This window comes from Pinus tabuliformis, chromosome 4_2 (genome assembly GCF_031772625.1).
Source record: "Pinus tabuliformis cultivar Carrire ecotype Pingquan chromosome 4_2, CPIR1, whole genome shotgun sequence".
NCBI classification, from domain to species: domain Eukaryota; kingdom Viridiplantae; phylum Streptophyta; class Pinopsida; order Pinales; family Pinaceae; genus Pinus; species Pinus tabuliformis.
In genome coordinates, this window is record NC_142304.1 from 1,094,004,984 (window position 1) to 1,094,030,744 (window position 25,761).

The 25,761-nt window shown below is 39.7% G+C and overlaps 1 protein-coding gene across 1 annotated transcript in view; it reads left to right on the forward strand.

Moving 5' to 3' along the window:
* Positions 1-23,995, forward strand: part of LOC149173458 (uncharacterized) — an 87,961-nt gene extending 63,966 nt beyond the window's left edge. The window contains exons 4-6 of the mRNA XM_089426705.1: positions 22,815-23,075; positions 23,176-23,245; positions 23,470-23,995. Coding sequence (XP_089282831.1) covers positions 22,815-23,075; positions 23,176-23,245; positions 23,470-23,573 — 435 coding nt within the window. The 3' untranslated portion in view covers positions 23,574-23,995. The remainder of the gene's footprint in view (positions 1-22,814; positions 23,076-23,175; positions 23,246-23,469) is intronic.
* The last annotated feature ends 1,766 nt before the right edge of the window (positions 23,996-25,761 follow it).

Below are 25,761 nucleotides of genomic sequence, written 5' to 3' on the forward strand. Positions count from 1 at the left end.
AAAGGAAAACTCTTGCTGGACCCTGGGAGGGACCTGCACAACACCAAGACACAAGTTGTAATGGTTTCTTTTGTTTACACTTAATACAATTAAGCTCATTTTTCTCAACAAGTTGTTATACATGATTTGTTTCATATACTCCTTGGTCTATATGATAAATATGTTTTATTTTATGAGTTATTCAGGTGCTATGTAATCGTTTGATTGTTAGTGAATGCAGGTTTCGAAGAGAAGGAGGAGCTCATCCAGATCGGCGAGGCTGGACTGCTACAAAGCGTTGGACTAAAGGTATGTTATAAACACCTGATTACTTGTATTCTAAACGCATATTTAGGGAAAGATAGTGTTTAATTGTCTTGTTTGTCACTAGAAAGCCTTAGCTTCTAGGGAGGTCGGTTTTGTCCGCAAAATTGACTCTTTCTGCATGACAAAATGGCGACTCCGCTGGGGAACTCCATTGATGTGAATGATTTTTCCTTTGTGTGAAACTTTGATTTGAGATAAGTCGTTTTCTTTCTGATTTTTGGCTGTCTGACTGTGTATTTGGGTGGTTTAGCTTAGGGTCAAATTAGATTTTCTTTTTTCTTGGTTTTGCTAGAATTACGCAGCCTCTGCATTAAGCACAGTGCGTACCTGTACGCACTGCAGCTTTGTGCACAGAGCGTACACGCACCTGTGCAAACAGGTTGCCTGCGTACCCTGTCAAAATTGAGAAAATTTCAATTTTCTCCTTTTTGCCTTTTAGATTTTGTTTATAAGTTGTTTTTACTGCCCAGATCCACTGGTTACCTGCCATAAATCTTCATCTAAGCTTGTTTCATCAGTGTCAAGAGTTTTAGTGGAATTCATAGAGGTTTTGGCCTTAGGGTTTGATTTTTGCATTGGTCATGTAGTGACTTTGGCTTTAGAAGTCGTAAAATCTTGGATATCCCTGGTCTTTGCAGTCTTCTTAGGAGTCGGGCCTTTCATAAAATCTACCTGTGTGAGAAGCCTACCTTTGTGTTGTCTCTTTTCCGAATCTCGAAAAAGTTTGCTGATTAAACTGTGAATTTCATTTTAAGAAAAAGAACAAAAGATTTTGATTTTTGTTTTTGACTAGTTTATAATTCTGCATTAACTAGTCCTTGGTTAAATCATGACTGAGTAAAACATCCTGGAATCATACTTTGTAGGTTTTGGCCTCATTAGATTTGCTTATTAGGTGAATTTATCTTTGATTTGCTTTTAAGTAGAATTGATTTGATTGTCATAGATTTTTAAAATTTCATTTTTTATTTTTATATGCTTTGTTAAGTAGGAAAAAATCCAAAAAATCTCTTTTGAAGGAAAGTTTGCTTAGGTAGCATTTGAGTCTTTGAAAAGGAAAGCAACTTTCGTGAAGTAATTAGTGGTCATGTGTTGTATGCTTTGGAAAAGATAAAGAGATTGTTTCTTTTATTTTCATTGCCAAGAAAATTGTCTTTATATCAATTTTGCATTCTCCAACTCTCTTAGCTAGGGAATTCATTGAAAAAGAAAATTAGTATAAATCATCCTAAGTGCATCTTTTTAGTGGATTTGAGTCGAGTCTACACACCATCAGTTTCATCTCTGCTACCTTTTGTCTTAAAGAAAAGCCATAAAAATTAACGCTTAAAGTAAAATCAACTTAGTAACTTTTTATTTACTAGGGCTCTGAAACACCAATATAGATTAGGCTAGTGTCTTGGAGTAGGAGAGTAATTAACTCTCCAAGACAGTAAAACCAAACAAGTAGCTTATCTTGTGGTAGGATAAATCCAACTGTTTCATTTGTACTCTGGGAAAGCTCCTCTTAAAGGAGAAGCACGAGACCGTGTCCGAACCAGTGAGGGGATCAATCCTCCTTCATTGGGAAAGACGCCATATATGCACGTACTACAAACGGTAAACCTCGGATTATTGTCGAGGAGCCTGGGGTCACTTGTCGGTAAACCTTGGATTATTGTCAAGGAACTGGCAAGGGGATTGAGCTTGTTACTCTGCCCTTGCATGCTATCGGGTCGTAGACTGTTCCCCCGGGTATATTTGTTGCTGTTGGTAACCTTAGTGACCATTATCTTTAGGATTCTACCCGAGGTGATGGTGGAGGGAAGATCCCACTGTACCTAGAGCAGACGTCGGCTAGACTCACTTGGATTTTCCAGGGGGTTCACTTCACTCGAGACGGTTAAAGTGGAGGAACTTGTGCCGGTCTATTCATTAAGCAGGTTGTCGGGGTAACTGTTCCACCCACCACTTATGTACTGAATTCAGCGATGTTGGGCTTCATCACCAACTAGTGTTTTCGGTCCGGAAGGCTACTGTTTGTGTATGGTTTGACGCCCTAGATTCTTTAGGCGTGTGATTCAAATATTGTTTGGTTCTTTAGAGACTTTAGGCGGTTTGCTTTGAGATTTTACTTTGTTTGCGTGTGTAGTAGTTAAAAGTTTTTAACTGTGGCTGAATTACCGAGACAGTCCCGTAGACTTCGGGGCAAGTCTCCTGAGATTGTTACCGTGGCCGATTTGTTGAGGAAGTCTCGTAGACTTCGGGGCGAACCTCCTGAAGACGTCCCGGGTCATTACGAAGGTTTGAAAGTCCTTGTAACTCCTAGTGGCAGTAAAGAAGGTTTACCTGAAGAATGAGAGTCTTCCTTAGTAGTCCATCCCGATTACCAAAGTCTAGAAACAGGTTATAATCCTGAAGCTGTTGCAGTTTCCGAGCTTGCTGGTAGTTTTTCATCTACTAGTGATATAGGCGAAGAACCTGAAATATCTGAACCTGTTACTCCAACTTCTAGTGTTCCTGATTCACCTAGGGTAGAAAGAGTCATCACCGAAAATCTTCCTTCTGGTTTGATAGCTATTGAAGGACTTGCTCCAGAAGAAGAAATAGGTGTCCCTATCCCTGAAGATCAACCTACTATTGATCTAAGGGAGCGTGAATCCATTTTTTACAGTCCACCTAGAAGTACTACTTGGTATCTTTCGTTAACTAATTATTTAGACAACTGAGGATCAAGTTTTTCTCCACCTCGTACTCCTTATCCACCCGGAGGTATTTATACTCCTGTAAATATGTCTAGTCAGTCGTCCATGTTTACTCAATCTCCTAAATCTTTCTTGTACGGTGGTCCTTTTGTTCCTGCTGGGTATCAGTCACTTTCTGGTACTTTTGCAGGAGCATCTCCTCAACCCATTGGACATGGGTTATTAACTGGAAACAATGGTAATAAACCGTTGGGCATAGGAGACATTTACATGATGTCAGGTTCAATTCCCAGTTCTCAACCTCAAGGTGGCCAATTACCACCTGGGGGGAAACCTCAAGGTACACAATTTGCGTCTGGGGGGCAACCTCAAGGGCAGTATGTACCCATGGTACAGTACATTCCTCAAGGTCAACCCCAGCCTCAATATGTACCCCAAGGTCAACCTCAGTATCAATTTATGCCTCAAGGTCAACCCCAGTATCAATACTTACCTCAAGGGTATCTACCCCAAGGTTAGTACTCGAGTCAAGGTTATCAACCACCCCAAGGTCAATCTTATGTTCAAGGTACGAGAAATGTACCTTTCAATTATCAATCCTACCCTCAATCCGGTTATGGATCTCAATATCCTCAACCTGTCATGGGTCAATACCCCGGAATGAACATAGTGTGGGACCCATCGCAAGTTCAACAGGCGTTGCAGCCAAGCGTACAGTTGTCATCTCAAACTAGACAACCTTTAGTTTCTGGTCCACCCCAGCAACCAGTCCAGTCTAATGTTCAAACTTTTGTACCTTCGGTAGTTACTCAGTCGCCCATTGCACCTAGTACTCCATCTCAAACGACTACTGCAACTACCGCAACATCTGTTCCATCAACCACACTTACTTCTTGAGTATCGACAGCTCCGGTTTCTACTGTCTCTGCCACTACTCCTCAGACATCTTTACCATTGTCTGGATCCACGATTCAAACTACGGTTCAGATGCCTGTAGGACAGCCTGGTTTAAGTACGGTTGTCACTACTCAACCACAATTTGTTTATCAACCATACCAGGGACAATACCAATACGGGCCTGCTGTCCAGCAACCGGTTTACCAGTATCAACCATATCCTGGGTACACTTATCAACAACCACAACAACCCCAGTACGGTCCGGTTAATCCTGGTTTTCCAGGAGGATACAATATCTCGAATGCGATTCCTATTCCGAGTTATCCTAGATATCCTCCTCCTGGGACTGGTCTTGTGACCCAGAGTTTTAGGGATACTAATCGACAATTACCGTTTATCGCAACTTTGGATTTACCAGACTTGACACGCCTAACGAACGATCCGATAAATTATCTTCCGTTTTGGCCGCCAATGCCGAATAAGTTTCCCAGTGACATTCCCAAGTTCGAGGGTAAGTCTGGAGAGGATCCGTCAAATCATGTGATGACTTACCACCTCTGGTGTGCCTCAAATTCCATCTCGGATGATTCGATCCGTTTACGTCTTTTCCAGCGTACACTCATTGGTCTTGCAGCCAAATGGTACATTGAGTTACCACGGGCCTCTTTTTATAATTTTAATCAGTTAGCTACCTCGTTCTTAACTCATTTTCAGTTGCCGGTCAGATATGATAATGGCACGGAGTTACTAACTTCATTAAAACAGTCGACGTCCACTTATATTTCCGATCATATTCATGAATGGAGACGTTGAAGGCGATTAGTGAAAGTTTTTGTCCCGGACCAAATCTTACCTGAATGGTTTGTTAAATCATTATTACCGAAGATTACTGAAGACGTAGCTAAGGCCGGAGTAGTTACTGAGGAGCAAGTGATTGCTCAAGCGCAGTACCTTGACTTAGTTTACACTCAGTCAGGTACGTTACACGAAAAGATCCCAGATCTTCCAAAGTCAAATCAAATCGCTGCTGCTCCTTTGGGATCTCATGCTGCTGATGGCATGATTGGTACGGTGAGTACTAAGAGCAAGAAGAAGTCTTCAAAGAATTATTCGCCATTATAACCTTACCAGACTCCCCGACAGTAGATTCTTCTGCTGAAGTTTCCGCTGATATTCACGCTGTAGAGTCATCTACGGCTAAATCAAAAAACGGTGGGAAGAAGAAAGGCAAGAAGAAGAATAAAGCAGAAAAAACTCCAAAGGAGAAAACAGAAAAGTCGGAAACCAATGACGAAAAGCGCAAACCTCGATATCCTTGTCTTATTTGTGAAGAGGATCATTTTACAAGAGATTGCCCTCATCGGGCCGAGGTTGTGAAAATCGTCAAAGGTTCCCCAACTCCTGCTGTTTTGAAAGATCCATTTCCAAAGCAGGAGAGTAAGATGATAGGTTCTTCCTCAAGTGCCAGTGAAGAACCCATATTGATGATGTCTCATGTAAGGATTGCGACTCGATCGCAAGATTATGGTAGTAAAAGTCTTGTTGATGGATCGAAAGAAGCAGAATCTTCTCATTCAAATCCATCAACCTCAGCTCCCGGTTCCGATCCACTACAGATCAAGAAACCTAACTCGGACTTAGTAATCAAACCGCCCGCCAAGGGTGTACTTCGAAGGTCTGCTTTCAATCCACATGCGAGAGCGGCCCAGAATTACAATATTGTTGAGGATTTAGCTGTTTCACCCTCAGCAATGTCGGCTTTAGAAGTGCTGCAATCATGCCCAGCACAACGACAATTACTTTTGTCGGCTATAGGAGCTGTTGATGTTCAGGACCCGAACCTGATAAGCTTTGATCTAGAAAATAGTACACCGCGTTTACCTCATCAAATGGCTTTCCAGATCCCAGTGATAGTAAAAAATAGGCCTATTCATCGGACTGTAATTGATGAGGGAGCTTCCACGTGTATTATGTCGATACAGTGCTGGAGATCGCTTGGTTCTCCTTCACTAAATCAATCCCCGACAATTCTTAAGGCCTTTGATGGCCGTGGGTTCCATCCGTTTGGCATTCTACAGGATTTTCCTATAGGGGTTGAAGGAAAAACCGTTAGTCTAAATGTGGAGGTGGTTGATGCCCCTCTAGACTACAACCTTCTCTTGGGTCGAAGTTGGTCTTACGCTATGACAGATGTCGTTTCATCGGTCTTCAGAGTAATAAAGTTTCCACATAATGGCAAGATCGTAACCATAGACCAGCACTGTTCCCATTGACATTTCAGTCAATCCCGGAATCATTGAAAACATTCATATAGGTGCCTCGTGTTCAGATGACGAAATTTAGATATACAAGGCCCTATTTCAAGAATTCTGCGACGTGTTTGCCTGGTCCTATGAGGAAATGTCAGGAATTGATCCCGCAATTGTTGTTCATGAGATCAAAACTTATCTGGATGCTAAACCCGTCCGGCAACGTTTGCGTCAGATTCACCCACGAAAAGCGGCTGCAATTAAAGCAGAAGTTGAGAAGCTGTTGAAAGCAGGTTTCATTTATCCGATCCCGTTAACGGATTGGGTATCGAATATTGTTCCGGTTAACAAAAAACAAGGAACAATAAGAATATGCATCGACTATAGGGATATCAATCATGCTTGTCCCAAGGACAACTATCCAACACCCTACATCGATCAAATAATTGATGATTGTGCCGGCAGTGAAATATTTTCCTTTATGGACGGTTTTTCCGGTTACAATCAAATCAATATTCTACCTGCCGATCAACAAAAAACGGCTTTCATTTGTCCATGGGGGACATTTGCTTATTGCAAATTACCTTTTGGGCTTAAGAATGCCGGAGCCACTTTTCAAAGGGCGATGTCCTATGCGTTCCATGACATCAAACACATTGTGCAACCGTATCTCGATGATTTACCCGCTCGTTCATTACATCGAGCTGATCACCTTGTCCATTTACGAGCAATCTTCATGAGGTGTAGGCATTATCGTATACGGTTGAACCCACACAAATGTGTCTTCTGTATAGAAGTAGGACGATTGCTGGGATTTGTAGTTTCAAAAGCCGGCATTCGCGTCGATCCCTCGAAGGTAGAAGCTATCATCAAATTGCCTCCTCCTTCGAGTCTTCGCCAGCTCCAAAGTTTGCAGGGGAAAGCAAACTTTTTACGCCGATTCTTTCTTAACTACGCCGAGATTACAAAGGGTTTTACCCGATTGTTGAAACAGAACACTCAATTCTCTTGGGATGAGATAGCTCAGAAATCTTTTGATGCACTCAAGCACGCGTTGACCCATGTGCCATTGCTGCATCCTCCCAACTACAATCAAGATTACTTTTTGTACCTCGCTGCTGCTCATTCCACCATTTGGATGGTCTTAGTTCAGGAAAACGAATTCGGAACGGAACATGTGATATATTACCTTAGTCGGACGTTAAATCCAACTGAGCTCAAATATTCACATGTGGAGAAATTGGCCTTGGCAGCCGTTCAAGCTGTCCAACGTTTTCGTCACTACATTCTTCTCCGTAAAACTACAGTTATTTCGGATTGCAACCCTATGATCTACATTTTGACTAAACAATTGCTAGGGGGCAAGTACTCCAAATGGATTGTTATCCTGCAAGAGTTCGACTTGGAATTCGAAAAATCTAAGTCTAAGAAATCTTTAGTTTTTGCAGAGTTGATGTGTGATTTCCCGCGTGCTGACACGGAAATTGTGGCAGAGGAACCCATTGCGGACGAATCTTTGTTTCTCATCAGCACTTTAGATCCGTGGTATGGGGATATAATCGTCTATCTCCAAACCCAATCCTTTCGGCCCGAAGTTTCAAAGTCAGAACGTCGGAAAATTCGATTCCAGTCCCAACGGTACAAAATTATTGGAGATACTCTTTATCGCCGTGGGGCAGACTTGGTTTTCCGACGTTGCTTAACTCACGAAGAGGCAGAAAGGGTTTTGAATGACTGTCACTCTGGAGCGTGTGGCGGTCATATGTCTGGGTATGCCACAGCCCAAAAGATATTGCGCGTTGGCTACTTCTGGCCGTCCTTATTTAAAGACTGTATTATCGCAGTCCGGAAATGCCACAACTGTCAAGTGTTTGATCGCAAGATGCGCGCACCACCTGCTCCTCTCCACCCTATAATTGCCGTTGGTCCTTTTGCCAAATGGGGTATCGATTTTATTACATGTAACCCTCACTCGGCCGGGGGGCATGCGTATATCATCCTTGCGGTTGATTATTTTACTAAGTGGGCCGAGGCGATGCCTACATTCGAGGCAGACGGCAAGACAACTGCAATTTTCGTATTCAATCACATTATTGCTAGGTTTGGTGTCCCACAAGCGATAATCACTGACCATGGGCGCCATTTTCGAAACATTATGATGACAGAACTTATAGGCCAGCTTGGTTTGCGTCATGATAGCTCAACTCCTTATTATCCACAAGCCAATGGTCTGGTTGAGTCCATCAACAAAGTTTTAGTTATCATGATCCGACGAATCATTGGTATTCATCGGTTGAATTGGCACAACATGTTATTTTCCGCGCTTTGGGCATACCGAACCTCAGTGAAAACTTCAACAGGGTTCACTCCTTTCCAACTAGTTTATGGTTTGGAAGCTGTGCTGCCCATTGAATGCGAAATCTCGTCACTTCAAATGGCTGTCGAATTACTTCCAGCTACTTCCGAAGAGGAAAAGCGTTTATTATGTTGGGTGTGGAGCCTGATTATCTTCTATAGTACTGGCATATTGGACCCCAGTTCAAAATGGGGCGGCAACGCCGCCCGTAAAATAATCGCTGCCGTGGGGGGTCAAACAGCGGTAAAATTGCCTTGTAAAAGTATAGTAATTTCTAGTCAATCTGGGTCGTTCATTAGGCGGATGATCTGACGGTAGAACTTATGTTTAGTTTAGGGTTTTTTGCCCTAGAAGGCAACCCCTCTCTTTATATGAGGGCATTGTATTTGAGGTTGTGAGATAGATGTGTATTCGGTGAGCGAGAAACGTAGAGGTGAGACTGTGAGAGAAAACAGAGGATATTACAGCGGTTTTGCTGTAGGTTGTATCTCTTCATTTTGCTGGATATTAGAAAGGAAGGACTGGCTGTTCGGGGTGGAAGTAGCCCAAACTGGGTGAACCACGTATATCTGTGTCTTTCTTGTTTTATGCGTTTTCTGTGTTTATATTTCTGCAATATTTTATGTGTTCCATTGCTCCGTAATATATAATTTTCTAACAACTGGTATCAGAGCCGAAGGTCTATTTGGCTGATAAACTCGCAAGAAATAAGGGTTCCTCGTTCGAGTGGGAGCAATGGCGGAAGATGGTAAGTTTAGGGTCGAGAAATTTAACGGCCAAAACTTCTCGCTGTGGAAGATGCAGATGGAAGATTATCTGTATCAGAAAGATCTATATCTACCATTGGGCGGAAAAACAAAGATGTCGACGGGTATGAAAGACGAAGAATGGAACCTTCTCGATAGAAAAGCACTCGGAACAATACGGTTGTGCCTTGCTGCGTCAATCGCTTTCAACATTTCGAAGGAAACCACGACAACAGGTTTGATGGAGGCGTTGTCGAAACTGTATGAAAAACCCTCGGCCTCGAACAAGGTATTTCTTATGAAACAGTTATTTAATATGAAGATGTCGGAAGGTGGATCTGTTGCAGACCATTTAAATGATTTTAATACAGTTACAAGTCAGTTAAGTTCTGTAGGGGTAAAATTTGATGATGAAATTAGAGCTCTGTTATTCTTATGCTCGTTACCAGAAAGCTGGAATGGTTTGGTAATGGCCATCAGTAACTCTGTTTCTGGATCTAGTACTTTAAAGTTTGATGATGTTGTCGGTGCTATCCTTAGCGAGGAAATGCGACGGAAAAGCTCCGGTGAGACATCGGGAAATGCTTTGAGTGCAGAGTCTAGAGGAAGAAAAATGGAAAGAGGAAAGAGCTCAGGATATCGCAGTAAATCAAGGAAAGGCAGATCCAAGTCCAGATCGGGGATAGTGTGCTGGAAATGTGGAAAGAAAGGACACCTAAAGAAAGATTGTAGATCTCGTAAGGGAAAAGAAGGAGATGCACAGCAAGAAAACAATTATGAAGCAAATGTGACAAATGAGGTGTTACAAGATGCTTTGATTCTTTCTTTGGAAAATATTATTGATTCCTGGGTGGTAGATTCAGGGGCTTCATTCCATGCCACACCTGATAAGAAATACTTTCATGACTATGTTCAAGGAGATTTTGGACAAGTTCGTCTAGGTGATGATAAACCCTGTAAAATCGTTGGAATGGGTAAAGTTCTTGTAAAACAGCAGAATGGAAACCAATGGCTACTAAAGGAGGTAAGGCATGTTCCAGATCTAAAGAAAAATCTGATTTCAACAGGGCAGTTAGGCAGTGAAGGTTGTGTGACAACTTTCACAGATAAAGCTTGGAAGGTCACTAAAGGAGCCCTGGTAATAGCAAAAGGTGAAAAGGTTGGTACATTGTATTTATGGAATGGTATTTCTAACTCTGTTAATGCTTTAACTTCCAGAGGAGCAGATGCAGCATTATGGCATCATAGGCTTGGACACATGAGTGAAAAAGGGATGAAGATTCTTCACTCAAGGAATTTGTTGCCAGGTTTGAAGAATGTTGATTTGGATTTCTGTGAGAACTGCATTTATGGAAAACATAAGAGAGTCAGATTTCTCAGAGTTGGGAAAGAAAAGAAGAACGAAAAATTAGAGCTTGTGCATACAGACGTATGGGGACCTGCTCAGGTATCATCTCTCGGTGGCTCTCGTTATTATGTTACCTTTATTGATGATGCAACTAGAAAAACTTGGATTTATTGTATTAAGAATAAATCTGATGTATTTGATACTTTCAAGAAATGGAAAGCTTTGGTTGAGATTGAGACAGGAAAGAAATTGAAGTGTCTTAGATCAGACAATGGAGGTGAATATTGCAGCAAAGAGTTTGATAGGTACTGTTCAGAGCATGGAATTCGCAGAGAGAAGACAGTTCCAAGAACACCACAAGAAAATGGTGTGTCAGAAAGGATGAATAGAACAATCATGGAGCGTGCAAGGTGCATGAGATTGCATGCAGGATTGCCTTTACAGTTTTGGGCAGATGATGTAGATACTACTGTTTATTTAATAAACAAAGGACCTTCAAGTTCCTTGGATGGTGGTGTTCCAGAGGAAGCATGGACAGGGAAAAAGGTAAACTACTCTATTTTAAAACCTTTTGGTTGTGAGGCCTTTGTCCATATTGATAAAGAAAATAGAACAAAGCTTGAGGCAAAGTCAAAGAAATGTACCTTTATTGGATATGGTGTTAATGATTTTGGTTATCGCTTATATGATTATGAAAATCACAAAATCATTAGGAGCAGAGATGTAATATTCAATGAAAAAGTCTTGTATAAGAATCAATTGCAGGAAAAGAAACAAGAAAAAGAAAACAAGGAATACGCAGTTCTTGATGAAATTACTGAAAAAGTAAAGGTGCCTGAAAATAATAATAATCAACAACCACAACAACAACAGGCACCCCAAACACCTGAAAGTGGTGTTAGAAGATCTACCAGGACAAGTAGACCTCCTGAACGATACTCTCCTTCATTATATTATTTATTGTTGACTGATTCTGGTGAACCTGAATGTTATGAAGAAGCAATGCAGGTTGAAAGCAAGAAGAAGTGGGAGGTAGCCATGGAAGAAGAGAGGGACTCCTTAATGCATAACCAGACTTGGGATTTAGTCAGGTTGCCTGCAGGAAAAACTACATTGAAGAATAAATCGGTTTACAGGCTGAAGGAAGAAGATGGAGGAAAGAAAAGGTACAAAGCTAGACTTGTGGTGAAGGGGTTTGCACAGAAGAAAGGTATTGATTTTGATGAAATATTTTCTCCTGTTGTTAAAATGACTTCAATCAGAACTATTTTAAGTCTTGTAGCAGCTGAAGATTTGCATCTTGAGCAGTTAGATGTAAAGACAACCTTTCTCCATGGGGATTTGGAGGAAGAGATATATATGCAGCAGCCACAAGGATATGAGGTGAAAGGGAAGGAGAAACTTGTGTGCAGGTTGAAGAAGAGCTTGTATGGTTTAAAACAGGCTCTAAGGCAGTGGTATCTAAAATTTGACAAGTTTATGTCTGAACAAGGTTATACTAGATGTCACTCTGATCATTGTGTTTATTTGAAAAAACAAAATGATGGCAGCTATATTATATTGTTACTGTATGTAGATGACATGCTTGTTGCATGATCTAACATGCAGGAAATAAATGTGCTCAAAAGAAAATTGGCAAATTCATTTGCAATGAAGGATTTGGGTGCTACAAAACAAATCCTTGGTATGAGAATAACTAGAGACATGAAAAATAGAAAATTAACATTGTCTCAGAATGAGTACATACAAAAGGTGTTGAAAAGATTTAACATGCAAAATGCAAAACCAGTTAGTACACCTTTTTCTATCCATTTCAAACTTAGCAAAGAAATGTGCCCAAAGACCCAAGAAGACATGGATTATATGTCTAAAGTTCCATATGCATCAGCAGTTGGAATTTTAATGTATGCAATGGTCTGCACAAGGCCTGATATTGCACATGCAGTGGGAGTTGTAAGCAGGTACATGAACAATCCAGGAAAGGAACATTGGATGGTAGTGAAATGGATTCTCAAATATTTGAGAGGTACCACAAATCAGGCATTATGCTTTGGTGGTTCAAACATATCCCTACAAGGATATGTTGATGCAGATATGGCAGGTGACAGAGATAATAGGAGGAGCACTACAGGATATGTATTTACTGTCGGAGGAACAACAGTCAGTTGGGTTTCAAAAATCCAAAGTGTTGTTGCACTCTCAACAACAGAAGCAGAGTATGTTGCTGCTACAGAGTCTAGTAAAGAAATGATTTGGTTACAAAGGTTTATGGGTGAATTGGGTAAGGAGCATGATATGGGCACGTTATACAGTGATAGTCAAAGTGCCATTCATCTTGCAAAGAACTTAGCATTTCATTCCAGGACAAAACACATACAGCTCAAGTACCATTTCATACGATCAGTGTTGGAAGATGGAGAGTTGAAGCTGGAAAAGATACACACTAGCCAGAACCCTGCAGATATGCTAACAAAAGTTGTAACCAGGGAGAAACTGAGAATATGCTCAGTTTCAGTTGGTCTTCAAGGATGACGATGAAGATGAGAAACAATCAGATCCAAAGAGGAGTCATTTTCCAGCAAATGGAGCAGCGGTGGAGTTGCTACAATCAGTCTCCAAGTGGGAGATTGTTGGGTGTGGAGCCTGATTATCTTCTATAGTACCGGCATATTGGACCCCAGTTCAAAATGGGGCGGCAACGCCGCCCGTAAAATAATCGCTGCCGTGGGGGGTCAAACAGCTGTAAAATTGCCTTGTAAAAGTATAGTAATTTCTAGTCAATCTGGGTCGTTCATTAGGCGGATGATCTGACGGTAGAACTTATGTTTAGTTTAGGGTTTTTTGCCCTAGAAGGCAACCCCTCTCTTTATATGAGGGCATTGTATTTGAGGCTGTGAGATAGATGTGTATTCGGTGAGCGAGAAACATAGAGGTGAGACTGTGAGAGAAAACAGAGGATATTACAGCGGTTTTGCTGTAGGTTGTATCTCTTCATTTTGCTAGATAATAGAAAGGAAGGACTGGCTGTTCGGGGTGGACGTAGCCCAAACTGGGTGAACCACGTATATCTGTGTCTTTCTTGTTTTGTGCGTTTTCTGTGTTTATATTTCTGCAATATTTTATGTGTTCCATTGCTCCTTAATATATAATTTTCTAACATATTATACTTAGCTCAATTAGATGAGACTCGACGTGATGCTGCATTGGCAATCGAGACTCATGCAAAACGAATGAAAGCTCAGTATGATCGAAATGTGACCCCTCAAAATTTTTCGGAAGGAGACCTAGTGCTATTATATGATCAAGCTAACGATAAATTAGGTGCTGGAAAATTCGTCCCTATGTGGCATGGGCCCTATATTGTCAAGCGAAAGCTAGCAAAAGGGGCCTATGTGCTAGTTGACTTTGACGGGGACTCTTTGGGTAAACCCAGAAATGTACTTTACCTAAAGAGGTATTATGCTTAAATTATGGGTATGGAGATTTTAGTTAGGTTAGGTTTTTCTTTCTAGCTAGTGTGTTTGTTAGTTTAGACAGTGTGCTTAGCTTAGAAAGTGTGTTTTTCGTCGTTATTCTGCTTATCTTGGTTTTACCCTTGATGTTTGCAGATGTCGATGCCTCTCCAAACGTACATTGGATTCGCTGATGGTGTTTGTCGTAATACACGGAATATCTCCTCCGCAGCTTGGGTTATCTATTCGCCCTCTGACAAGTTAGTTTCTATGCATGGGGTGAGCCTCGGTCAAACAACAAACAACATTGCAGAATACAGTGCAGTGATTGAGTTATTGTCTGAATCTATTTCGTTTGGGATTCGGAGTTTGATAGTGAGGTTAGATTTTGAACTCGTTGTATTACAGCTTAATAGAGTATATGCCATTATAAATCCAGTGTTATTAAGGTTATTTTTGAGAGTGCGTCTCTTGGAACGTGAATTTGATTACATTGAATATCAACATATTCCAAGGTCTTTAAATACATTAGCAGATGCAATTGCTTCTCGAATGTTAAACAGACATTTGCGATAATCATACATGTAAATTTAAAAACATTTAATCACACATGTTTAACAAGATAAGCTGGTAATAATGATATATATAGATAGGAGTGTGTCAAAAATACATCGTCTTCGATCATAGGTTGCAAAACACCTTATGATAGGCAAAAAATGATAAGTACAAAAAACCAAAATGTCATATGTGTCTACAAAAACGATCATCCAATCACTGGTGATGATATCTATACGACACCACTGCACGGGCTACCCTACACAAGAACCTCCTAAAAGGTCCTGGAACTCCGACTACATGGCGCTGAAGCCTGATAGGAATATCATCTATAGTAGTCTCTGGTATATCTACCGTCAGACGCTCTAGGTCTTGTTCCAACTCAGTTAAGGTCTCTGTAGCCTCGTTCTGTGGGACCGGTGCCGGTGCAACTGGTTGTCTCCTCTCGAAAGGCCGGAGATTGGCTGGATGTCGTGGGCCTACATCTGCATTTTGAAAATTGTCACTGTCAGTTTTGAGACGATATAAAAACAAAAAAATAGATAATTTAAAAACTTATGAAAAACGAAGTACCTGTGCCATCCCACTGTTCTCTCGGTGGAAGAATCATGTCCGGATCTCCACGAAAATCGACTCTGGCATAAGGAAAATCCTGTATCGAGAAGACCTGGTCCTCTAACCAGTTAAAGTACTCCGGTCTAAATCGGACAACCTCTGTGCCCTCGTCAGGATGACGGGCCATCACCGCAACCCATCGCATCAACTTAAGCTCTCGGGGAAGCCCAACCTCAACAGTGAGCTGCTGCGGGATCAGCATCGAAACCCTCTCTAGAGAAAAACTCACAACTAAAGGCCCATAACCAAAAGTCTTTAGTTGCCCGTTTTTTTCCCTAGTCAGTTGGCCCTTTAAATTGGCCAACACAGCATCACACCAGTTGAAAATGGTGCCTCGATAGCAGTCAATCGCCATCCGCATCTAGGACCCGGTGGCAATGTGCAAAGCGGCTGCTCCGCAAAGTCTGGTAACTGTAAAGGCAATTACCATAAGTTCAGGTCAGGATATCTTTTTAATCTCTATCCCTCTCTCCTGGTTTTGATCATTGCACCACTCTAGACGGAGACTAGCGATGGACTGGCCACCCGGCCTAGTCCCGGACAGAGTCAATTGTTCGCCCCTCTTGGGAAAACCAGTGAGAAAGTAAATGTCTGAGGGCTCTATCTCGAGCTGGTGCCCTCCAATGTAAAAGCACTGATCCTGGACGTTCCACCTTTCAACCAACCACTCTAGAAAGCGCACCTGGGCCCTCATGCCAGGTATGGCCCAGTATTTGTAAAGATCGCATGTCTTCAAAGCATCAATGGAAGTTTGGTGATTAATCGCGGCCAAATCACAATCTACACACCATAAAACATCTGTTAGAATCCATAAAATCAAAAGTTTTTGGTTCATTTTGGAGAAATGGGGGTTTGAAAATCCACTCCGCGGTGTACGCAGCCCGCCTTTAGAGACAGAGCGTGTGTACGCAGTTTCTGTTAAGGCAAGTTGCGTACGCCCGGCATTTTCGCAACTGAGAAAATGTTGGGGTACGCAGGTCACCAATGGAGCACCTGCGTACCCCGAAAAGCAGACCTTGAAACCCCAAGGCCTCCAAAAAATGAAACTAAAGCTTAAAAACAAATTCTAAACGGATGGAAATGCAAGGGAGGATGTTGTAGAATACCTGATGAGACGACGTTCGATTTCGACGGTCGGATTCTCCGCAAAGACCACGGGAATTTTCTTGCCAAAAGCCCTTTTTCTCTCCTCAACAGTAAAATGGTAAAAATGAAATGGTAAAAGCCCTTCTTATAGGTTTTTTGAGTAAATGAATGTTAAATTTGTTTATTTTCCACCGTGAAAAGGTATTTTTCAAATTATTTTATCTATCTTAAACAGGTATGAGTAATGTGTTGGTTTTTGTGCAGGATAAAGGATTTTCAGGGAAAATTGTCATTTTTCACAAACAAAAACATTAGAGTCATCTTTTAAGCCCTTTTCTGACTCCTAAAACATGAAAAGATTGCCGAGCGTTTCTTTTACACTCGTTAAAATGGAATTAAAAGACGGTCCCCTTATAGCCCTTTTCCGACCGTAAAAACAAGAAAAGATCGCCGGGTTTTTGTCGTTTCAAACTCGATATTGGAAATAAAACGACGTGTCCTTGATCGCTTTTTACTTTTCAGGTCAAAGACACTAACTATGAAAGTACTCCCTGGTCGTAAAAAACCAAGCGGTTCTCTCAAGTATTATTTTATACTTTTTCGGGCTTGGGAGACACAAATTTACGAAAAAGTTCAACCTTGGAGTCTTCTTAAGTTTTTCAGACTCTCTAAAATTGAAAAACACCGAGTTTCTCCTATACTGGACTCGTTAAAATTTCACAGTAAAGGGCCTGTTCGATTACAAACAGGAACGGACCACTCCTTCTTAGGGTTCGAATCTAAACTAAGTTGGACTCATCCGAAGGATGAGCTTATAATCAAGCATATGTTATCCTCCTCAAGCTTGTAAAAAATAAAGAGGTACTTGCCAGAAATGGTGGGGGAAAAGAGAGAAAAATGAGCCTTTTTGTTATCCTTTGTCTCAGAAGAAACCTTATAACCACTCTTGAACACGACACTTTTCATTCACCTGGGTTGGGAAATCCTTTGCCTCACAGTTGATTAAACCACATTGAAAGTTTTCAACTGGGTATTAACTTTGGGTCAAATGTCACCAAGCCATCTGTTGTGTCGTTATGTGTTCAAGAGGTCGCTGCAAATAAACCATTCATCTGCAAAATACCTGTCATCCATCTTGACCATCCCTGAGTCAGTCCTTACAGCTACATTTCTTCAACTTGATTTATGATTTCGTGTTGTGGGCTTGCCTACGACGGATCGCTTTCTATCGACATCGACACATTATCTAGAAAGATGATCTAGAAATCGTCAGTACCTTGAGATCCGCATGCATCAATGGCAGATTTCTCGCCTTCGACGACAGTTTACATCATTGACTTTCGATCGAAGGATTCCGTGACATGTTCGACATTAGCACATTCATTCACATCTCATGGATTGTACTGGGTACTTTGAGAACCATTGACATCATTGGTGGTCTCTCTCACACTTGTTAACAGTTTACATCATTGACTGGTAATCAAGTGGTTTCTGCCATGCTCGACATCAACTCATTTATTCGCATGGATAGAATCGTACTATTTTGGGAAGCAGAAATGAAGACCTTGGATCTAGTTTCCACCATCCAGGCTGCGAGGAGTTTTGTATTCATTGTATAGTAGACTAACTATAAACAGATGGCTGCGTCCATACTGTGTCTACATGAGTCTATGATTATGATGTACTGCAAAATCATTCCTGTATCAGAGCAATAGTTAGTTTGTTAGTTAAAATTTTTGATCTGAGTATGGGAATGCCTACCTCAGCGATGATATGATCTCATACATGTATTTTGTGTTGAATACTTTCAGGTTCCAACCAGGCTCTCCACAAGATAATCCTTGAAATGATAAAGTACTTCACCCTTCCTAGATGATATGAAACCCTAATCTACTACAGGCTTCGCACTTTAGGGGGCAATCTGTTACACTAAAATTTGTCACCATGACTATTTGCAGTTAGTATGGCTCTATCAACTGTCATACAATCCTCCTTGGCAAGTCTCATACCTCTGCTCCTCATGTCAAACTCCAAGAAAGAGAGAAAGTCCTTAAAACGTCAATTAACTCTGGTTACACAGTTTCTCTTAGCCTTACCTGCGTGTACGCACCCCAAGTTCACAATACCTGCGTACTTGTACGCTCTGTCTGTAAAGGGGTGGGTGCGTACTCCTGTAAAGGTCAAAAGGCGCAAGTTTCACTTCAAAAAAGTTACTTGTGGTCATTTCTAGAGCATTCTAGAAGATGGTTTGACGTGGATTGAGCACCTCCAGATGGTTCATGCATCCCTATGTAAGAGGAACTTATCCCATGAAGAGGGGAGCTATCCCATTGAAAGAGGGGCTTATCCCATTCATGGTGGACCTGATTAACTTCCTCCAAAGCACTATAAATACAGGCATTGGGCCAGAGGGAGGGGAGGTTGAAAGCTGAAGATTCCTAAGAGTAGATGTTGCTGAAATTAGGACTCCCTTATAGAGCTTGAGAGGAGAGCTTCCCATCCTTTCTTAGCTTCATTTGGAAGTGGGTGATCTGATCAAAGTAAAGGAAAACTCTTGTTGGACCCTAGGAGGGACCTGTACAACACCAAGGCTCAGGTTGTAATGGTTTCTTTTGTTTCCACTTAATACAATTAAGCTCATTTTTCTCAGCAAGTTGTTATACATGATTTGTTTCATATACTCCTTGGTCTATATGATAAATATGTTTTATTTTATGAGTTATTCAGGTGCTATGTAATCGCTTGCTTGTTAGTGAATGCAGGTTTCGAAGAGAAGGAGGACCTCATCCGGATCGGCGAGGCTGGACAGATACAAAGCGTTGGACTAAAGGTATGTTATAAACACCTGATTACTTGTATTCTAAACGCATATTTAGGGAAAGATAGTGTTTAATTGTCTTGTTTGTCACTAGAAAGCCTTAGCTTCTAGGGAGGTCGGTTTTGTCCGCAAAATTGACTCTTTCCGCATGAAAACTAGTGAGAGAGGAATATTTTATTTATTATCAACGAATTATTTCAATAATTAATGAGAATAAGCATAATGAAATTATGTCCTTGAATTCATGCTCATAATTCCTTTGAAACTGTATTGTAGTTGCTCCTCGATTTTTGTGCCCTCTTGCTCAGAAAGTTGTGCCAACATCAATACTATCTAGCAACAATAAATGTTGTTGTTTGTCCCCTCAAATCTCATGAGAAATAACCCCTCAGTTTTTTCCTATACTTTATCGATTTCCACGTTGTTGTAGTAGCGTTGACTGCTATGTCAGACTCTCAAAAATCATGCCCAGAATGTCTCAAAATTTGTACAATAGTAACTCCAATTTCATCCTTGAGATTTGTTGTTATGAAAACGCAAAAACAATGCTACAACTCAAGAATCGTGCAATTTCAATTTGACCTTCGAAATTTGTGCCGATATAGTGGAATTGTGCTAGAGGGTACCTTAAAATTCTTATGGTTTGTCCTTGCTCATGTACTTGTTGTATTCTCCTTCCTCTACTAAATTTTTCCTCTCAACCTCTTTTGCTCATTCTCTCCAATTCTCATGAAGAAAATGTTCAAATTATGTCTTCTCCCATTTGCTTTTCCATTTTGTTCTCTCATTAAGAAGAGAAACCCTAACCCTAAGAACTAATGGCTTAGATTAGATCTTAGTTGATTAGGCCAAGGGTGGAGATTTGATTTTTCATTGACTCATGAGACCCCTTTCCCCCTTAGTCCCCTTTTCATTAATTACTCAAAAGGTACTTATGACTTTGTGTTTATAAAGTCACTTTATGATGTTATTTATCTTGAAGTGACTTTATATTTATGAAGTCACTTTATGAATTTATTTCTCTTAAAGTCAATGTATGAGTTTATGCCTTATATACACACTTTAACTTTATTACCCACAAAGTTAAGTAAAGGGGGTCACACTAGGACACACTTTCCTAGGTGAGACACCAAGCCTCGGGAACACTTGTCCTTGGTACACTTTTTCCTAAAAGCAATCACTACAACCCTCTATACATCCATTAACAAATTCCATATCGAGGTATCATGTGAAAAAAAAAAAACAACTAACTCTTATTATGATTATGATTGTAAAATTGCTAGAAAAGAAATTAGGGGTGATTTTTAATGAACCTTTGAAAATGAATAAGATAAATATGTACAAAAAGGAAGAAAAAGGTACCATATAAATAGAAAGAAAAAGTTGTTGTTGCACCTATCTAAATCAAACACAAGGAAGTTTTGGAGAAAAATCAATTCATAAAGCTCGGGAAATTAATATGATTCCATTTAAGAACTATAATTCCTACCTTAAAAAACACTATGAATCCCCTAACACCATGGACACCATTTTAAATGTTCCTATATAGGATGAAATCCTTTTAAGGAAGACATAGAGTTCGGAGTGATGCATTCATAATTGTAAAAGCTAAGAACATTGCAGGCTACTAAGATGAAAATTTTAAAATACAAGGGCCCATCCTCATCCCTCACACACACAAGCTCTTCAATTTGGTATTGAAGTAAGGCTTCCTTAAGCCTTGGACACAGAGCCTCATTGTACCTATCTTTAAAGTGGGGATATAAATGTTTCTTCTAATTATATGCCATTGTGATTAACCCCATTTCTGTAGCCTATATGAGATTATTTTGGTAAAGAAAATTAGCTTGTCGCTAGAAAGCCATGTTAAAATATTTAAAGGCCAAGTCGATTTTAGGAGATATCATTCTATGGTATACCACCTTATTTCTCTTAGCTTCCTTATGGAATAGTGTCAAAATAATTAAATTGATCTCCTTTGTTGTTTTGTTGACTTCAAAAAAGCTTTTGACACGATTCCAAGGACAAACCTTTTGAAGAGGTTGGAAGAGACAAAGGTGACTATTGATTTGAGGGTTGTTGTGACAGAGTTATAAGAGAATGTTATATCCAATCTGTATTTTGTCAACAAGACAAAGATATTTGTATCATTTTAATCCCCCCATATCACCCCAAATATGTTCTAATCACAACAGATTTAGGTGTTTAGGACCACTAATGGTTGGTCAAAAGAAATTAGCTACAATATCAGAGTCTAACAAGGGTGACCCTTGTCCCATACCCTTTTTGAAATACATATTGATAAGTTAGAATAGTGTTTGGAAAAAGTAGGTTATTTTGTGCCTACTCTCATTGGTATAGTCTTCACACTTCTTTACGTTGATGATACTGTTCTCTTAGCAAGGAGTCCTTACCATCTTGGAAAGCATATGAGAATCCTTCAAGATTTTCGTTCCAAGATGGGTATGTCAGTTAACATTGATAAAACAAAAGTCATTATTATCAAATATAAAAGACTCACATATGATACATTCATATATGACAAAAACAAGTTCGAGGAAGTTTTTTCATACAAATATCTTGGAATTGATAACCATCACAAGCTCAACTAGAATTATAACATTGAGAAAATGATAAATGGAGGATAGAAAACTTATTCTGGACTTGAAAACAATTATAAGTCAACAAATATTTCGATATGGGATAAAAATACTCATCCTTGAGACTTTCTTTGCCCCTGTTATTTTATATGGATGTGACTAGGTGTCTTACATATAAGATGAGATCAATCAACATCAAGGAAAGAGGCTTCTTAAAATGTATTCTAACACTAGCTAAAACCACTTTCAACTAAAGCGAGGATGGCATAAGAATGCCCAATCTTAGGTATACCACCAACGGATAAAGGAAGAGATCATTATGGAAAATAAGGGTAATGTTAACAATATTATTTCTTTAAAAATGTAAGGAGAAATCATAGGGTGATAAAGAGTTAGAGGGGAAAAAGGATACCAAGATATTATGAGAAGGTGATCAATTCAAATCTTAAAAATCAAAAGTATCTATCTATCTTGACAAATGTAAAGAAGAAAATAATCATTGCTAAAATAAGAGCAAATTCTCATGAGCTCCATGGCGAAATTAGGTGTTGGTTAATTCTCAAAACACCATAGGATGAAAGTGTTTGTCACCTTTGTGACACTAAGAGGGTTGGAGATGAAGATCACTGTCTCTTGGATTCTCCAGCTTATTCTCATATTAGATCTAAATTTCAAAGTATTTTTCACACTACCAACATTTTCAATTTTTTTAACTCAACAAAACTATTGTGATACTGGTATGCATCTCTTAATGCTTTTAAAGCATATAAATAAAATTCAACAAAGTCTAATCATTCTACTTTATGACCTTTTTCATTGCAACCATACAATTTTTCTTAAGATCTCTATTTTTTATTTCTCTAAATACAACTTATGTAACAGACATTTCTAAGCAAATCATTTACCCGATCATAAACAAAATAAATAACAGTTTATTTTTACCACCATGCAATCAATGTAATTTGCGGAATTTATGGTTGATGTGACATTATTACATTGGTTTTATGGCACACAGTAGGCAAACCTCGAGATATTGCATTCCCTCCAATGTACAATACACATTAATCAACAACAATTTAATCTTTTTGGTACACGACTCTAGAAAGGTCATGTGACCCAGGACACTTGGCATCTCCTACGTTGTGCGATCAAAGCTTGTGGATTCAACGGTCCTCAGCAACAAGGGTTTGTTGTGGTAACCAACTCCCCTGCTCTGCCCCGCGGTCGAAGTCATTTGGTTTTTTCTGCTTTCTGGTTTGGTTGCTCTGCAACAGAGTGTGTGTTTCTCCATGATGATGAGGGTTTCTATTTACCAGAACCTCGCTCATCTGCAGGCTACTACATGCGCTATCCCTTGGGTAATGTATGCATTGTTTTTTCTCTAGATTATGGTTATTGTTATCAATGTTTTTCTTTTCCAGAGGTGCAAGTATGAGTTCTAAGTAGATTCTTGAACCTTGCAGGTGGTTCCTACTAATGTCGGCTCCTTACCTTTCAATGGAGATGAATCCAGAAACAAATGTCCTCACCCAGGTAAAGATTGTGTTTACTATCAGAGTTTTGGGTTATGTCTCTTTCGCCAGAGAGAAAGGGGTTGTGAATCTAACCCGAAGTTCTTGGTTAACGGTGTAGGTGAGAATCACAACTCCATAACCACTTCATAGGTATTCTAGAGTTAATTGTTCCTGTTTTATTTTACCATTCAGTAATAATGCTCGGTGAGGTTCCTCCTAACTCGGTTTTGAAACTGGTTGCAGGTACACATTCTCCCCGAACATTCCTTCTTAGCGATTCGGCCTCTGGAGCAGCGTTCTCATATCTCTTTTCTCTCTGCTGCCATTCAGGTTGGTTTAAAAGTTAACACTAAACCCTCGAGGGATTTTACCATTCAACAAGTCCTCTGGTTGCCTATCTACTTAGCATGTGGTTGTCTGGTTGTAGCATTGCCCTGGTTTCCTGAGTTGTTGTGTTTTGGTGGCCTTCTCGCCTAGGACACGGATTTAATATTAAACTTTGAACACATACTGGGCTTAAAATTTATTGACTCCTTCTGTTATAAAGATTTTCGTAATACATTTAAATGTTAGTATGAACATAAGTTTTCCATCATTCCCCAACTGAAGTTTTTGTTCGTTCTTTCAAATTCTAAAGATTTCCTGCAAATATAAACTTAATGTGTAATTTTCCTCAGGAGATGGTCTTTGTTTCAATGGCAAGGGTTTTGAATTTGTGAACATAATGGTTTCATGTATAAAATTATGGTGATGGTTTGGTTAATAATTATTATCGTTTCTTTATTTCGAATACCCTGCTTGAAATGCTATATGGAATGTTCGATTATCTCATAATGGTGCCTTCTCCTTGCAAGGTCTGTGTATTGTTTTTAAATTATGTTCTATATGCTTTAGATGCTGCAACATGCTTTCGTTCATTGTTTATATATGCATATCCAGTCCATCGATTTATAGTTGTGTTTATGCTATGATTATTGAGAATAACTAGGTTCGCTCTTGACTCTAAGGTTCAAGGCTCACTCATTCTCTACTCTGTTTTCAATTATGCAGTTGTTTGGTTCTTATGCGACTATTCAGGATCTTTCTGAGTTTTTGATTCACGTCTTCCACTCACCATGTGAATTGTATCACGTCTGCCTTGTAATTGGCACACACACCGCATAGTAATTAACCTTCGTTTCAAGTACATAGTCTTATCAATTTTAATCTAAGCCATAAAAGAAATAAATATTGGTTGCCAAGCATATAATGAATTAAAAATGATCTTTGTAGTACTCATTTCATCTGTTTATAGTAATCTAACAACACTAGAATTACCAATTTTATTAATCATTAAGACATAAAAAGTTTAGGTACTTATCTGTTCACTATCTTGTAGCCAGTAGTTCCTCTTCAGGAAGATCTCACCACCCAGGCGCGAGTTTGGAAATTACATCCAGACTCTCCCCCGAGCTCTTCCTCCTCCAAATAGTAGTTATGAGGTTTGTCTCAGTCTAGGTATCTTGAAGCATCAAGACTGTCTGTCCAGCATCAAGTCACATACCCTTATGACTGTATTCCAGATTTCCCACTAGTTTATTCCACCCAGCTCAAGGAATTTCTGATGGCAACACTTTGCCCTTTTTGACCAATCTGATCCTTTCCTCTCCTAAATTCTCCATCCCCCTAGGCCTTCCTCTAATTCTCATTTGGAGGAGACACTTGATTAACCACCTTAACTATCTCAAGAGGTTAACAACTATGTTCAGTTGTTGAAAAATGTTTTAATTCTTATTATGCATTATTTGTAAAATGTTTTGGCCAGCCCACCCTTAGTTCTTTAATGTTCTTATGGAACATATGATGACAAAATCATAACAGTAAATAAAAGTAATAAGTAAAATAGTAACACAAGTTAAATGTCCATATAACGTGAGGTGTTACAACTTATGAGACATGAATAGATCTAGAATCTCACAAACCCATCTATCTATATAAGTTTGAGTTGTCAAATATGTAGTTCCATTTTTTTTACCATATTTTAAACAAAATTAACTGGGGGTCTCGGGCCTGGGACCTTGCCTAAACAACTGGGAGGGGCTGGCCTGCCTGCCTTCCTGTCAGTGAGAGCGGATCGAGAGCTTGTTTAATAACTAATGGTAGAGCTAGTTTCAGTTGTACCTAAAAAAACATAAAACATTTAAACTAAATTAATTCTCACATTTTAAAAATAAATAATAAATCACCTTCAAATTCAATTTTATTTTTTTATTTTTATTATTATTATTATTATTTATTTTTATTTATTTTATTTTTAACTCAAACGGGTATGATTTTATTTATTTGATAAGAAACTCAGAATTACACCATGGCAGCCAATGTTACATATCTTCTGTTTCTGATTCTAACACTTTCTTTTGAGCTGTTACAAAATTCCATTTCCTCAAGGATTGCAGGGATGAAATGAGCTCTCATCGTTTGTGAGAAGTTGGTCTTTCCGGAGGGTGCACCCTTTGTTCGCCATTAGATCTGCTTCTTTGTTCAGGTTTCTGAGTA